General features: G+C 37.8%; 2 protein-coding genes across 6 annotated transcripts in view; one reads left to right on the forward strand and one right to left on the reverse strand.

The window, feature by feature from the left end:
- Positions 1–804: 804 nt before the first annotated feature.
- LOC140145889 (PHD finger protein 24-like) overlaps positions 805–17,067 on the forward strand; it is a 45,920-nt gene continuing 29,657 nt past the window's right edge. The window contains exon 1 of the mRNA XM_072167595.1: positions 805–888. Coding sequence (XP_072023696.1) covers positions 822–888 — 67 coding nt within the window. The 5' untranslated portion in view covers positions 805–821. The remainder of the gene's footprint in view (positions 889–17,067) is intronic.
- LOC140145887 (retinol dehydrogenase 11-like) lies at positions 1,774–15,729 on the reverse strand. Of its 5 annotated transcripts, XR_011858142.1 has the most exons (8): positions 15,684–15,729; positions 14,520–14,618; positions 11,694–11,828; positions 11,223–11,414; positions 10,034–10,318; positions 6,173–6,386; positions 2,622–4,435; positions 1,774–2,591 (listed from the first exon to the last, which is right to left on the reverse strand). XR_011858142.1 is itself a non-coding variant. In XM_072167591.1 (7 exons), the coding sequence occupies exons 2-7, from the start codon at positions 14,560–14,562 to the stop codon at positions 4,324–4,326; spliced, it is 981 nt and encodes a 326-aa protein (XP_072023692.1). In that variant the 5' UTR covers positions 14,563–14,618; positions 15,684–15,729; the 3' UTR covers positions 1,775–4,323. The 5 variants fall into 5 exon arrangements, 4 of the variants coding, with proteins under 4 accessions (XP_072023692.1, XP_072023694.1, XP_072023693.1 ...); XM_072167591.1 differs by having other exon boundaries at positions 1,775–4,435; XM_072167593.1 differs by having other exon boundaries at positions 1,775–4,435; positions 14,520–14,602; positions 15,684–15,710.

Here is a 17,067-nt window from a genome sequence, read left to right on the forward strand (position 1 = left end):
AAAAAATTTGGTGGGTATGTTCCCCCGGAATCTTGACGTGGTGGGCCCGGTCTTTGGGCGCTGACGGCGTACCGGTAAAAGAGGGTCTTTTGGAGCTGCGATCCGGACTGCGAAGTGTCAAAATCAAGGGTCTTTCTTGGCTTTTTGGTTGAAAATCGCCTGAAGAAAACAGAAATATGAGGAATGAGCAATTTTTGGGTCTTTTAGAGCTGAAATTAAAAAAATCAAGGGCCTTTCGGAGCCCTATTTTGGTCAAATAGGGGGTATTTCGGAGCTACGAAATCCAAAAAGGGAGATCATTCCGGGGGAGCATACCCGTATGGTCATTTGTGTTAAGTGCCCCCCCCCCCTCCCCGGGGCCTTAATACATTATTAATTATAACAAAATACGTGCTGTAATTACATCTTACGTAACGTTCCTAAAGATGGTCCAAATTCTTACAGAACATCGATTTTTTTTACAGAACGTCAATTTTGCCAAATCAAACTTAGTCCCTATTCTGGAACATAAGATTAAGAAATCAGTAAGCTCCATGCTTTATAGAATTTGAATATATGTATACGCAGTGATGCTTGCTTGTAATTATTTTCTGTTAATATCTGGAGCGCTAATAATCTTTTTATTTATTTCAACAGAACCTCAACGACGTTTTATCAATGGATGTAATGTCCGATTTGATGACGACTTTTCAAGAGAACATCGGCGATATCTTACCAATGGATGCAATGTCTCACCAATGGATGCAATGTCTCATTTGCTAACGACTTTTGATGATTTTATTTGTCATTTATTTCAGGAGAACCTCGGCGACGTCTTACCAATGGATGTAATGTCCGAATTGCTGACGACTTTCGATGATTTTTACGATGCATACGACGAAACAGGATGTAAGTTGTTGTTGTTTGTTATTTTAATGGGGTTTTCTAATTGAAATCTGCAAAAAGTACCCCTGTGGAAGATTTAAGAACCGTCTTAAGGTCCTGGTGTAGATTATTCATCCAGTAGTTCAAAACATTATTTTGTAAATTACATCAAGTTGCAAATTTTAGTTCCAGTATTTGATTTAATTTACAAAATAACGTCTTAAGGTCCGTTCATACCTTAGCCTTAGACCTAACGTGATTTAAACGTTTCGAATTCCAAAGTTCAATTATTTAAAACCACATTTCTTTACAATTTTGCCTCATTTTAGGTTGTTATTTGGTCCACCAAAAGGGTTCGCGACCTTTTCACAAAGCGAGTGGGACGGTCCATTCTCAACTTAGGGCATGGACCCTATCGCATTTAGCAAAAAAATCTGTCCACCAATCTGTCCGGTCATTTCAATTGTTAAAGTTCTGGTTATTGGATAGGGTCCATAGGTGATGATGGTCCATCTGTTTTTGTTGCACGAAATCAGGTGAATATTATCTCAGCGCATCTAATTATTATAACATCGTTCCCATTGCACCAAATGGATTGATTCAAAAAGTTTATGACACCCGACGTTCTGTGGCTTTTATAACAAAAAATATCGCGGGAAAAGACCAAAATTGAAAAACAACTGGGGTTTCAAATTGAACTTTGGAATTTGAAAAGTATAAATCACGTTGGGTCTAAGGCTGTGCTAACACTTTTCTTTGATGACTTTGACCAATTATTATGTTTTCAAATATCTAAAAAATACAAAAATCTAAGTTAATTGAACAGACAGTAAATACATTTTAACTTGGAAATGCGGCGAGTTGTGTTGAGTTCCCGGGTTGAGTTGCGCAAAAAGTAATCGATACATCGGCGACGCATCACACCGCAAAGCAATTGTGGCATAATATGAACGGACAGAAGGAGTACCCTTTGAAACCCGTATTTCAAATGGAAGCTACCCATGTGCCTACTCTATTTCAAACTCTGAACTTTCACAGGGGGAGTGTAGATTTCAAACAGAATAGCCAAATTATCTTCATAATTTCCGCATTTTGTTGGCGAACCCATCTGACTATGCAGGCGTTCTGTGTTCCTCGCAGTGACGTCAACACGTCGAGGTAGGCTTTCAACACACGCACCCGCTAATCGACGTATATGGTATCATACATGTACGATATGCCAAAACTTTTGATCATGGAAGGATGATCTCAATCGCTTTCTTCCACGCTTTGATCGAACAGTAAGTATTGGTGCTGTGCCAAGTTGTGGCATTTAGATGGGAGTTCATCCCGGGAATATGGGGAAGTCATCACCCCACCTAAAAATTTTCTTTTCTTTTTTTTACGCTGAAATATTAAATTCCGGATTTGTTGTTCTCTATAATAATATCCAGATACTTTATGACCTCCAAATCCAACTTTCTGGCAACATCCAGAAAAGTTTAATCACAACGGTTTTTAAATAAATATATGCACATTTAAAATAACGATTCCAAGGTTCTTGTTCGTACCCCCCATGACAAAGGTATGCTTTTCATTTATATATTCCTTAGAGCATTATAATAACATTTGTGTCTGATCACTTTGAAATTAAACTGCAAGAGTGCATTTATTTATCAGGTGTGCCAATATTAAGCATGATTGTAATGAATCGTTGATTTACTAAAAATTAGTATAAAGTTAAAAAACTATAAATAAAACAAACGAAGACGGGAAACTATTGTACATTTGTTAGTTTAAAAAAGTCACCAGATATATATTAAACAAGATTCCATATATCAATTGCACTATTCCAGTTGAAATCCATACACCCTCTATGAAAGACAAGACCTTCATCTTCCACTCAGGGTGTGTGAATTTCAAATGGGGTTACCTGAGTGGTTGGAGCAATTTTACTTACACTGTAATATTGCTTACTAAAATGTTTTAAAAAAATGTTTTTAAGCAAGAGCTTGCATTTCTCATTGTCCTCTTTAAAAATAATCCCAGCTCACATGAGGAAACCCTAATGTACAGCAAGGTTTTTGGCCAGGTTTGCCCAGGGAGGGGATTATCTCAAGCAGTGGCGTAGCCAGGATTTTGGAACCGAGGGGCACAACTTCGTAAATGTACCGGCGAAAATATTTTTTGTTGACAGAAGTTGTGATTTGTTGACCCAAAATGTTTTTGCATGGTTCAAAAATGTGAAGGGAAAAAAAAAAGACAAGTATAATAGGCGGTACCAACATAAAAACACAACATTTTTATGTACAATTCTCCCCTTTTTCTGTCACCATGGGTAAAAATTAGTCTATTGTTAACCCAATTTTTTCACCAATGCCTTCCATCTACCGACGGCCTTACATGAACCGACGGCCATGATGAGCGGGGGCATCAGCCCAGCTTTCGAAATAGGGCCGGTCAGCCGGCCATTGGCCTGTAACTTTTTGGCCTGGCCGGTAACTTTTCTGACTGGCATTTAGTTGCTGGCCGGTAACTTTTTAAGGTCAAGTCTGGCTGGCCTGTTACTTTTTAAGGCATATTTCGAACACTGCATCAGCCCCCCTGCCTCCCCCCTTGGCTACGCCACTGATCTCAAGAATTTTACAGGATGTTGGTGTCTAGGCATCAAACAGCAAACACCCCACAAAACATGCCCAGAACGCAGAACCTGGGTAAATGATGGTCACCTTCACAAACCAGATCCAGCTGTTTGCAGAGGGCTAAGTTATTGTGTAAGGGATGAAATCAAAATTCGACTGCCGGTTGACAGGCGGTTACCGCTGTTGAACCACATTTTCCACCATGATATGGCAGTGATGCCAATGTGTTGAAGCAGCTGAAACCTTGTCTACACTAAAGCATATAGAGTGCTTCTGATGAAAGGTACATTAACCCAGGCACCATTATTTGCACCATCTATTGCCTTGGCATATTTACGCCTGTTTCGAATTAAATTAGCTTTCATAAAAAAACCACTATATATGCTTGTAGACAAGGTTCTACAGTAATAGCCCAAGTTTACCTGCACGACACTTGGGGATGTGATCCTGACTGCGGTGGACCGGTGGTCATATGTATGCTAAAGTCCTTTGCCTGTATAAAGCTGCATCCCTGTATGATGCTAAAGTGTGCTTTGGGCCACATTGGTCAGTGAATTCCTGTAAAGTGTGCTGAGGCTTGTGGGTTTATACCTGTGCATAGTGCACAATTAGTGCTTTATTTTTTTTAATGTGAATCACCCCACTGGGGTAAAATTCTTGAAGAGAAAAGGACTGTTTCTGAATTTCAATTTTGACATCCAGTCACAGAAGATATAAAAGTAGTTAAGGACCCGGAGTAGTTATTATTCTGTCTGTTCTTCACAAGATCTTAACAAAACCTTAATAAATGGATTTATTTTAGTGAAAGTAGTGAAAGGAGGTTTAGGCCCATCACAAATTAGTTGACTTTTTTATCATCCAATCCAACCAGCTTGACACTGACGTCCCATAGTCGCTTGGCTGCTGCATCGTCCTTCGCTGCTTTACTAATTCTAGCTTCTCCGCAATCACTGTAATAAATAAAAACAATATAACATTTAAATTAGAGGTTAATAACTGCGCATCGGTTATTTGGAGGGCATTGTGAAAAATCTAAACATTTTGCCTTTGGAACCGAGGAATATCCCGAGGGGCGAGCCCGAGGGATATTCCGAGGTCCAAAGCAAAATGTTTAGATTTTTCACAATGCCCGACTATATTACCGATGCAAAGTTATTAACCTCATTCATAACTTTCGTCACTTTAATCTCTTCACCTTACAAAATAACACAAAATTTTGCTCAAAAGTTGATAAAATAGATGATTTTTACATCTTCCCTTGCCAAAAATCGATCAGGCTAAAACAGAACGACCAATAACAAAAGTGCGTATCACAATCTGTGCAAATATGGTAGCGCCGCAATCCAAATACGGCAGCCAGCGCCAGCTGCAAGAAGTTTGTTGGACGCTTTAATACCGCTGCACGCAGAAGTCAATTGTGTGCGACATTGGAACAATTCGCATTTTGCGGTCAATTGTGAGATATTAATGACCTCGATTTGCGTTCGCGTTTTCGCAAATAATAAAATATGATTGGATCGCACGCATCGCGTTTATTAATGAGGTTATGAATGTGGTACAAAATACTTTTATAGTTTTGTAAAAAAAGGTTTTTTAAAGTCTGAAACGGGGTACCCTATTGGTTTTGGATATGGATTGTCTTTAAACTTACATACAATATCAAATATTGTCCCCTTCATGCAGCTTTGTGAAAAAACGAGATCATTTTCAGTGTAAATGTAAATAAATAGCAAAATTTGCAATCCAATACCTTGGTACGTGTGAATTGCATTCTGGGCAGGCAAACAACAACATCAATTCCTGTTCGTGCATGCGTTGCACTGACATGTTCATACCCGGTTCATTCTAAGTTGTGACATTAGTTTACATAGCTACCTACCACTCCCCGCAACCAATTTTGAAGGGGTGTCATTGCTCTCTAGTATATTTATCATGTTCCTCTTATTGTTAGATTTTTGTGTAAATAGGGCTGTAAATAGCAATAGCCAATATCGAAAGTAAAACAGATCAGATGCCCAGTGTGAGTGTGCTTACAATATAGCCTATGTATGTTGCAATGTCCGTACGAACGTTCAACAGAAAATTTGTTTTTCCAAGCTGCGTTTTCGCCCCCATGCAGTGCCGATGCAGAAAAAAAAAAAGAACATATATTTCCCTTGCAATAATGTACATTTCAAATGAAAGTAAAAAAGTTTGGATTAAAAATGAATAAATAAAAGAAATTTCTTATCAATGTGATTTCGAACCGGGTACCTCATGCACAATACACGATGCGCTAGCCGAATGTGCCACAGAGGTAACTGTAGTTGTGTCTGGAATTTTAAAAGCTATATGGTACAATCTTTGAGTCAAGTCTCTTCAACAGCTAATATGGTTCACTCTTTCCACACAAACAATGTTTGTTCTGAATGATGTGATAGCTGTTGAGGAAACAGATTTATTTTGATTATATTCATATTAGCCTACCCAGAAATCCAAGTATTTATGGTAGCCTCCAAAACAGCAGTTTATGCTTGATTTCTCTGGAAATACATCGACTTGGAGCGTCAAATTTCAGGATAGCAATGAGAATAATACTATCTATTGTGGGATACCAAAAATTCATCAACAATGAAAAAAATCGGGGGATGATGTTGTCGATGGGGTTACGGACCTCAAGGGGGAACTCAAACTTGTATTATACCCACCTATAGTACTTTCCAGATACTTGCTTTAAACTCTCATCCACAGCACAGTATAAAGTAGTTTGTGCTCCCTGTAATGGTGTCTTCTGCCATATCCAGAATGTGCGTTGGGCTAGAGGCATCAGGAATGAAACAATTGAGTATGCTGACGACACATTACGTACCAGCTCTGTTTCCACTGCCCCTGGGTGGACTGCATATGATGTCACACCCATACCTGTAGAAAAATATCTTCACTTTTAGTGGATGAGACAGATAAGTTGTCAACAGTGACATAGGGTGAATCATCCTATGGGGGCACCAACCATGATTGGGGGCACCAGGCCTGATTGGGGGCACAAGCCATTTTTTCTATGGGATTTTCTATTTTCAATCGATGGGGGAGGGAGGCACATGCCCCCGTGCCCCTATGACACTCTAGTTGGCAATATAATCCTGGAGCACGTGCAACCAGAGATATGATACTTCATATGTCGCCGGGTGTATTACATAGTGACGGATGTCAAAACCAGTGTGCATTACATAGTGACGGATGTTGATCGCAAATTTATCAAAAAATGGGCATCAGGAAAACGTTGAGTATGTATGTAAATTGTATTGGGCATAGATTATAAATTTCCATTAATGTTCAGCAATTCATGTGTCTATAAAAGTACAAGGTGTCCCATATAAAGGTTACATGTAGAAAATGAACTGCATTTTGTGGTGGTACAACAAAATAATGTCATTTTTTCAGATATTATTTATTGATCCTTCTTGTAACTGTTTGCTAAATTTCAATTCAGTATCTGAAAAGCAACTTAACTAATGAGCGCAAGATGACAGGGGTGTCAAGAGTGGCTAACCATCAAAATATCGTACAACAAAAGTTGAACACACGCACACCTTTGTTTTCAGATTTTTTCTTTATTACTTTTTATGTTTCTCTTATTTTTCATTGATGAACATATTGCACAAAAGAAACATATTGAAAAATTAAATATTGTACACTGAAAATAAATCAGTTTTAGAGCCTCTTGACTCTCGGTGGTAACAAATAAAGCAAGATGGTCTTTAGAGAAGAACACGTTTTTGGTGTATTGTTTCTAAATACGCTTGGAATAATGTGAGAGAACTTCAACATAGTGAAATAAATAACAATCTTTGGATTTTGATGACTTGAAATTGCTGCTGTTTGTTTTTACATTTCTGACTGAACTCTTGAAATAAAACTGAACAAGTTTTATTCTTTGTTTATCAGAATAAATTACTACATCTGCCATGCTATGTAGAGGGTACATAGATTATGTCATGTAAAGGATATTTATATTTGTTAACATTAACTTAGATTATTTTCAAAAATCTACATGTAACCTTTTTTTGGGACACCCGGTAGACCCTTGAAAGATATTTTCAACACATTAAAATATAGTAAAATCGTACATCTGACATATGTAATAGATTGCCAAAGTTATCCGTCACTATGTCTTGCACAATTATTTTGAGAGCTCAACATCCGTCACTATGGATTTTACCATAAAATGTAGATCCGCCACTATGTAATGCACCCAGACGATGTGGTATATATATCCTTATCTGTACGTACTATCCCAATTTATAACCGGGTAGTTCTTGGTGGGAAAAGGCCATACAAGTAACAAAAACTACTCTATTGCTATGTGTGGCTTTGCAAAATTGTGCGATGCCACTTTTTGTTCACAGATTTTTAGTATGCTTTTTTGTCATAGCAAATATGAATGTTATTTTGGAACAATTATGAATTTTGCGGTCAATTGTGAGATATTCATAACAACCTCATGATGTGTTTAATCCGATCACAGATCGACCTTTGAATATGCGGACGCAAATGCAGGTTATTGAAAAAGTATAATGACCGCATCTCGTGACCGTGTTGCGTGACGTGTTATGCATTCGAACAATTTACCCCGATGCTGACCGCTGTATTTGGACATCGTATTTTTGCATGCTAGTGTGATTGGTCACTAGCAGTATTTCCGTAATCGGCTATACAGGGAAAACGCAAGATACAGTTAAAATTGTATTTTATTTTCAAATTTTAAGAAAACGTGACGTTTAAAAACTCATTAAAAAAGTAAAAAGTAACAGTTATGAATGTCATTTAGGTTAATGGCTTTACATCAGTTATTTTTTGGTGCACCCCTCGGGATATTCCTCGGTTCCAAAGCACAATGTTTATATTTCACAATACACTCAAAACAACTGATGTTCCAATATCTGTGTATGACCGCATTCGCCTATAATGAGTGGCCTCCACTAGTGTTCGCGTCTTTAAAAATAATACAATATGATTGGATCACACGCATCACATAAATTCATGATGTTTTTATGAATGCAAAATAACACACGATTCTTGAAATTGACTGACAAAACGCGAAGGAACACCACTTCATGACACATGGCCTTGTAGAGCTACATAAATTCAAATTTTTCCAGGGACTGTAAAACCTTCCTGCTTACCTGCTCCAATAATGACTTTATCCAGACAATTGCATGTCAAGCGTGCAAAATATTCAATTTTACACTAGTTTCGCCAAAATCAAGATAGAGTTTGGTGTTAAATGGGCCAAAGAAAGATACACACTGCAATTGTGTTAAAATTTCTGCCCGCAGTACGAGCCATGGGGGCACTCTGTGCCTGCCTCATAAGGGAGTGTTCAGAAATACTTTGGTGGGGGGGGCTGGTAAAAAGGAGGGAGGCTAAAAAGTTTTGGACCTTAAAATAGGGGGACCAAAAAGTTTTAGGTGATAGGAAAGGGGGGGGGCCAAAAAGTTTTCTGCTTTAAAACCCGAAATTTTCGCGCGCATTGAGAGCCTCTATATCACTTTTAACATGGACAAGTTGGGGTTTTCCGTGCTTTTGTTTGAAAAAATGATGACATCGGGTTGGTCTAAGAAATAATGGCACTTTTATCATAGAATTTTATTATTTTGGCAACGCCCGCATATCACTTTAATATGTGATCCTGTCTTCTAGAGTACAAGGGTATACTCTCACATGATACTTATTATGTGATCTTAATACAGTATCTCATATTAGTTTTCATGTTCTCCTACCCACTATGGGTGACAAACATGATTATCTACCAATCTGATAAAAATACAACTAAATCAAGAAAATATTGCAAATAAATTTGATTTCTTTGCACGTAAACTGCACACTTCAGTTTGCTATTTCTCATTGCGAAATTATTTTGTACACATAGGCCCATGGGTAGATACCATAAGGGCAGAGTGGGCACAGGCCCAGTTGCCACGGTCTTAGGGGGCCAAAACTGATACCTGTGTTAGCTGTGAACATTTGCGTGACCAAATTAATCTCATATTTGACCATTTAAGCTTTTTGCATAAATTGGTTCCAATTTAAACAATATTTGACCATTCAAGCTTCAATATATGGCCAATTTTGTGCGCGGTTCGCACGCATTCATGCATTTATACTATCATAATAGCCACGGATCCAAATTATGCTGCCATGCCTGTGAACATCCAAATAAATCCTCTATTTCACTTACCGTATCCCTGTAAAATCAGATAAACACGGGGATAAACACCCTGATTTGGGACAAATCTAAATTAAGTATAAAATGAAAATTTCCTTGTGCTTGTATTTCATGCACAATTCACTGAAACAACACTATTAAGTATAATGTTTGTTATCACGATATTGGGGGGTCAAAAAGTTTTATCTGTCAAAAGAGGCGGGGGTCAAAAACGTTTTATGGTCCATCAAGGGGGGGTCAAAAAGTTTTCGAGCAAAACATTTGAGGAAGACCAGCCCCTACCAAAGTATTAATGAACACTCCCTAAGCTAACGTGATTTCAACCTCTAGTTTGCCAACATACCTTCAAGTCTTTTGGCCAACTCCTTAGTAAACAAAATGTTCGCAAGTTTACTTCTGGCGTATGCTATTGTTGGCTCGTATGACTTCTTGTAATGGATGTCATCAAAATCAATACCAGATCTAGCTAAGTGATGACCTCCGGATGATAGGTTGATGATGCGACTAGGAGCCGACTTCTTAATCAAGTCTAGGAGGAGCATAGTCAGGAGAAAGTGTCCGAAGTGATTGGTGCCCATCTGCATCTCAAAACCATCCTCTGTTTCCCAGCGAGGACACATCATGATACCTGAGGACATTGGAAACCATTTTTACAAATATGTTCAAAAATCAATGTTTTTTCACTTAAAATTAATGCTTTAATATTTGTGGGGATTTTTAAAAACTAAGGTCCCTATGCACAAACACAATTCTAACCATGGAGGTTAGAATTAGGGAGCGCTCCTTTTACTCTTTTCTTTTCCTCATTTACTCCTTTAGCAAAGTCCAAAAGTTGAACTGCAGCCATCTAATATTATGCTACATGTATTTGCCCTTAACAGGATTAGATCTACAATAATATAGAATAATAAAAAAGAGTTCCTTCTGCATAAGACTAACTCCATGATTAGACAAAGTCTAAAGTTAGACCTGATCTAACTTGTTTTGTGCATACAGACCAAAAGGTTTAAAAAATAATAAAAATAGACCGTCCATCCCAGCCTTCCCACTTTTTTGGCCTATGATATCAGATCCCCATGTTTTGAACCAAACTTGATACTTGGATATGTTTTTTGCTTATTTTTTTGAGGGGGGGGGTCAAGTTTGGTTATCCGACCAGAATACCAGGTTGCTCCCCTCACATCAATAAGCTATGCAAATTCATCTCTTTTCAATTATGATTGAAGATTGGGAATAAACCATTAGTCAGAAGGGTCATCAGTCCAAAAAGGGTTAAACTTTGGGTTTGGGGCATTACAGGTTAGGATTAGGGTTTGTGATATGACTAGGGGAAGGGTTAGGCTAGGATTAGTGTCAGAGATAGGATATGTTTAGGGTTAGGGTTGTTTAGGGCTAGGATTAGGGCTTATGTTAGGGTTAGGGTAAGGATTAGGGTGTAGGCCTATAACTAATAAGTTGTTGGGTTCTTGGACTAATGACCCTTGCTTCTGACTATCAAATTGTAACCAAAACCTGACATAAAATACTTTTACCTGCATTATTGATCAATATATCAAGTCTATCCTCTTCCTCTAAGGTCTCTTTAGCAAACTGTCGTACTGACGCTAACGATGCAAGATCAAGTTTACGTATTACTATGTTCTCATTGCCAGTGCTCTCTCTCACATAGTCGGCAGCTTTCTGAGCTTTGCCAACATCACGACAGGCAAGGACTACACGGGCACCTGAAATGTAAATTAAAGTACATCAATTTATGTCATAGGTCTTTCCACATGATATTGATTGACTCATTTGGTTTGTACTTGTTCCATGCATCACATCTTCTGGAGGCAGATTTGAATTAAAATGACCTTTCATGAAATCACCATATTGTGCAAAAATGTCAAATATTACACTATTTAAGCCCAAAATAAAGGTGACATTTTGTGTTTACCTGGCCCATTTGCCAAAAAATAGTGGAATGTTTTTACCCTTTTCAAGTAATGATAATGCATTATACTTACCTCTAGCAGCTAGGTCCCTGGCAGCTTCTTTTCCTATTCCTGTGTTAGCACCAGTAATGATAACTGTCTTTCCATCTAGCCTTGCCTGACTCGTGCACACTCCTCTTGCCAAGTACCAACGCAGTAAAACATAACCTGTAAAAAGGAATTGGGCCCCAAAAAATGAATCTTTGGTGAATGTGCTGACTAATCAGACATTGTTACCTGAATATAATGTTATCCAACATGTAGATAAATGAGGTGTATGTTATCCAACATGTTGTTATGATGTTATCCAACATGAGTAAATGAGGCACACTGCATTCTGGAAGAGACTAGATGACCCCTTAAAATCACTGAAAGCTTGAAAAATCTTCCTTGAGATGTCCAGCTTCGAATTTGCTTGCCCATAGCTTCGCATTTGAGGCTAGAGTCCAAGCTATCAACATTTAGTAGAAATCACTGCAGCACGACACAGTGTAAAGCAATGGAAGTTTGGAATTAAACACAGCCTATCACAACATGCAATTGTATAAAAATGTTCGTAAAATTGCACTTCAACTCAATTTTAGATGCTCAAAATTGGCAGAGTTTGCTCTAAAAGATACAGTCGACTCATCAAATTAACTAACTACCATCCAAATTTCAACATTAACAGTATATAAAAATGTCAATGCTGATCTATTTAAAACATGAATTGAAATTTGAAAAAGTCTAATATTTTGAAATTGTGTTTTCCAAAAATATCAGCAAGTCTAAATCCACTGACTTCGGCCAAAACACAGCTGTTTTTACTTCATGAGACACCAAAAAAGTCATCAAAATGCAAATTAGGATCAGTCAGGCCCACACGAACATGTTTTTTTTTTTGCTGCCTTATGTCATGCACCCTTTAGAAAATATTACAAAATGGTTACCACAGAATTAGAGGAGAACCAGGACTCTCTATACCACTACGAATCATGCCATCAACTATGGGGAGAAAATTAGGGGTATTCAGGTCCTTGCCGAAACAATTCGTGCATCTCAAGATGAGACTCTCATCTTAAGGGTTTTCCGTCGTCACCCGATTCGACTCGACTATTGCGCCTCTTTTCAACGCGTGCGTACTCCGCGTCATGCTCGGCGTTGCGTTGCAGACATCGCAGAGAACGATGCGTGTTGTGCGTTTCAATGCTATTTTTGCGCACCGGCGATAACCAGGGCCACAAAATAAAGAAAACAATGTTTGCTGAGCGCAAGAAGAGTAAATATAACATGTAGGCCTACAAACCAAATTTTGCCAGCGTGCTTCCACTGATAACGGACCTGGACCCCTCCCCAACATTGGGCCTAAACGAGGGTTGGATAAATTAGTTAATTCGTTTTAATAATATTTTGGCCTAAATGTTGGGTAACCACTACCGGTATATTATAGGCCTATTATTAAAGGTTATACGCTTGTAGAACGTTTCATAATGAAATGCACCACACGGCAAGTTTATAATCCAACATTTAAATCTTTAAAGCATTTTGTGTTATTGGGTAAAGACCTAGGCCTACTACGTGCACTGAATTCATAATGCATGCGATATAGACAACACCATCAAAACTATTCAATTTCAAAAAAATGTGTCATACATTAACAAAAATAATATCATAGCCTAATAGGCTAAACGTTTTTCTACAGCTATAGGCAACCCAGTGTTTAACTTTGCTTTAATTGAACTGCTATGTGATATGAATCCACCTCGAGATGATTCCGTATTATATAGTTTTGTGACCAAAAAAGTTTTCCTCTCGGTAAACGGCACTAAGCATGCTAAGTAGGCCTATGCCTATAATAATTGTAGACCTATTATAGTCAAACACTTCCGGCCATGGTGTCAAACGCTTCGCTTTAACATGTTTAATAAATCCTCCTTTTGGTCGATCGAGTCAGGTGAACATGGTGAAAGCTGAAAATTCCTCACTTTGTGTAACTTGATTATAACTCTTTGGTCCAATATCTTTGGAGATTGCAGAATGGGAGTCTTTCTTACTCCCGTTTATAACCAAAATACACCAAATTAGTAAGAATATTAAGGCATGAAGTCTTAATAATCGACATCATTATTATGGTAACTTCTTAGGTAACTTTTTTTACAGTGAAAACTTTCCTGCGTAAACAGACAATTCCTTTTTTGTTGGCCATATGCGTAAACGAACGCTTATCCGGCATCAGATCGCGTGTATACCAGCGCTTGTACGCACTAAAAATATCCATGTACACAATTAACTACGCATGGTGTCGCAGAAAAAAATGCATTTTTGACCTATTTGGTCAATTTACGCGAAAACAAGGTCCGGTACCCCCAATTTTTTTTGCGCGATTTACAGAGCTTTTTATTTTTCATAACATATATAAAATTTAAAAAATTTTATCGATACAGTTTTTTTCTACAACGCAAAATGTTGTCTATTTTGAGAAAATTGCTGATTTTGCCATTGAAGTGTACAGAGATTTTTAGAAATGTACACCTCTTTTAAAACGGCTGTAGCTCAAAAGTGAGGTCCGGCACCCCCTGTTTTTTTTACTGATTTATTATCTACACATATTAATGTACAAAATATGCCAATTTAAAAAAATTTGATCGAATGGTTTAGTTACGACGGTAAACCCTTAAACATCTTGCATTGACGCATTTCATTTATGAAGCGTGTCAAATTACGCTTAAGTATGCGATGTCGCACTTGCATGACAACGAATGCCTCAAGAGCGTTAAGAGGGTCAGGGAAACCGAATACCCCCAATTTTTGCTCCATGCCTGTACCAAGATAGCGGTCGAGTCCAGGTTCTCCTTGTTTCTGTGATTGTTACAAACTTACCCCCAAAACATATTACTGATAGAGTGATTAGGAAAGTAATCATTTTATCATCAGTTTATGCCTCCTGGGATAATGTCTAGATCCTGTGGATAAAACAAACTATCAGAATTATAAATGGTGAGTGAGACAGACAAAACAATTGACTGCTTCTGGGATTGTCATGTAGAACTGTAGATAACACACTTTATTTAGTGTAAAAAATTATGAAACTCTCTGTGTAGGGCTATATGGCTGATAGTGATAACCTGGGCTGATAATGTATTAATATTTATTACCACTAAGGGAAATATCAAAGAACACCGCCAACCGGATATATTTTCGTCTCTATGTTAGTGTTAGAAATAAGCACTTATCCTCTTGTTCTCTTGTCCACCAACAAGCCATTTTCAGGAATTTTCGTACATGAGATTTTCTAAATTTTAATTCAATTGTGGGTGGGGGGGGGGTACATGTCCCCATGGGTGAGGATTGGGTGAACACAAATAATATTATGAATAGGTAGGCATATAGAGTACATTTTGTCATTGCTGACATTGGATTGGGATATCAAAAATGCATGACATGTGTCATGATGATGATCAGGATTTATGATATAAATTAATTCATTTTTAAATTTCATTTTACGTGTATGTGTAGTGTCATTGTGTCAGCATACATACCACTACACCCATCGTATGTGCGAGGTACCCGTACGGCTTTTGAAAATTGTACAAGCCTTATCATGGTTTATATAGTATACCGGCTCTATATTCGATGTTATGTAACATATGATACGTACGACACGTAAGCATGATCATAGCATGGAGGTAAGCTTACATTACAAGTCATGGAAGTTGAGTCATCATGGTCATTATAATGTCTCGCGTCGCGCCGTGTTACATCACGATTCAGAAAATTGATACTAGAGATTATTATCCACTTACTCATATACTAAAATGCAGCAAACCTTTTACGAGCGCGACTACCGTGATGTTGCAAATTCGGCGCTAACAACGCGTACGGCGCACAGTTCATTCATAAATTTCCACTCAGCAACAATATATCGCCTTAGCAGCCAATCAGAGACAAGTGGGTGCAACGCAGTATATACGCGATGTATCCTTACAATACGCGCTCGTCTAAGGTTTTCTGCATTTTAGTATAAGAATCACTGAATTCATTTACCGTGAAGAATCCTCAGTCTCGGCTGATAAAAGTCAATTTTTCACTCCCAAGCAAATATCCGCAAAATTGTGGTACTGCGCATGACTGTGCAGCTTGTACCCATTGCCCGGAAACACAGCTCGTCTCTTTGAACTGACGGGCGCACACCACTAAATAATCGTCCCATTGAAATACAACAAGGCGGTAGACGAAGCACATTCTCCCACTGTTCTCGTCAGGGGCGGCTTTTCCATTGGGACTAATGGGGCAGAGCCCCACCCAGATTTTCAAAGTATTATGTGATTTTTATTAATCTTAAATACTTCTTATTTAAATTGCATAAATCTCAAAATATCCCTTATTATTGTAGTGGATATTCTATGTTTATCAGTGTAATTCATATGCTTTCATTTCTGCTGGGGATTTTTATATTTATATCAAGTGTGTACCAAATAATAAACTGGCAACTCCAATGTGGAGCTTATCTGAGATAGCTCCAACAGACCTTATTATCTTCATTGAAAAAGGGCATTGTCATATATCTGTACACCCTTCCATAAGAAATCATATGACCCCAAAGTTTATCAGTGGGTCTAACCTGTAATAGCTCCTAACCTAGCCTCCCTAGCCTCTAACAAAGCCTGAAGTGTCATACCATTCAAACAATACTTTCCAATTGCCAAGTGAGTTTTCTCAAGAGACTATAGATACTTTATCATCTACTCAAAGTTATGGCATTTGTGGTTAAGGTCAATAGGGTGCAGGGTATCAACGTTGTCCTTGTTTATAGGTGCATGATTCAGGGTGGCCTACATTGAACAAGTAAATTATGAAGAGTTTTAGTGAGGAATTATATAGGCTCAATTTGTATTCATCAGAAATTTACACCCTGTAGGCCATTTGGTATAATGGACCAAAACAGGTCAAGGTTTCAGTTTCTGAGAAACATTGATTTGACTTGCTGTATAGGCCTATCTGGGATATTCAGTTTAGTTTCATCTAGTTTATGTATTGCTGATGATGAGTAGTTTAACTTTTAAGGTAAGATTTTTGTAGAAATTCAAATTCTCCTTGATTCATCCTAACCTATTTTATTTTCAGCACAATAGGGGCCTATAGTATACAGAGGATTCTGAGAAAATGATGATGATTTGCAAATGGAGTTTTCTTGTCTTTTTCCAAAATATGTTCAGCAAATGTTTTGAAAATGAGATTCAAAACATCAAAACTATTGTCAAGGAAAGTTATCATTTTATTTTCATGTCATTCATCATGTTTCACTAGATCACTATTCATGTTTTTATACTTTTTTATACTTGTCACATATGGATCAAATTAAGGAAAATTTTGCACCAAATCGCTTCATTTTGGTGTGTAATTTTAAAAAATTTCCAAATTCTGAGGG

This window comes from Amphiura filiformis, chromosome 2 (genome assembly GCF_039555335.1).
Source record: "Amphiura filiformis chromosome 2, Afil_fr2py, whole genome shotgun sequence".
Taxonomy (NCBI): domain Eukaryota; kingdom Metazoa; phylum Echinodermata; class Ophiuroidea; order Amphilepidida; family Amphiuridae; genus Amphiura; species Amphiura filiformis.

What these genes read in the sequence shown, in the direction of transcription:
- LOC140145887 (XM_072167591.1), bottom strand. Translation starts at nt 14,562, where the DNA reads ATGATTACTTTCCTAATCACTCTATCAGTAATATGTTTTGGGG. An exon ending in GTTGGCCAAAAGACTTGAAG is followed by an intron (nt 6,387 to 10,033) that starts GTATGTTGGCAA and finishes ATTTTTCTACAG; the next exon opens with GTATGGGTGTGACATCATAT. An exon ending in GTATCTGGAAAGTACTATAG is followed by an intron (nt 4,436 to 6,172) that starts GTGGGTATAATA and finishes TATTTATTACAG; the next exon opens with TGATTGCGGAGAAGCTAGAA.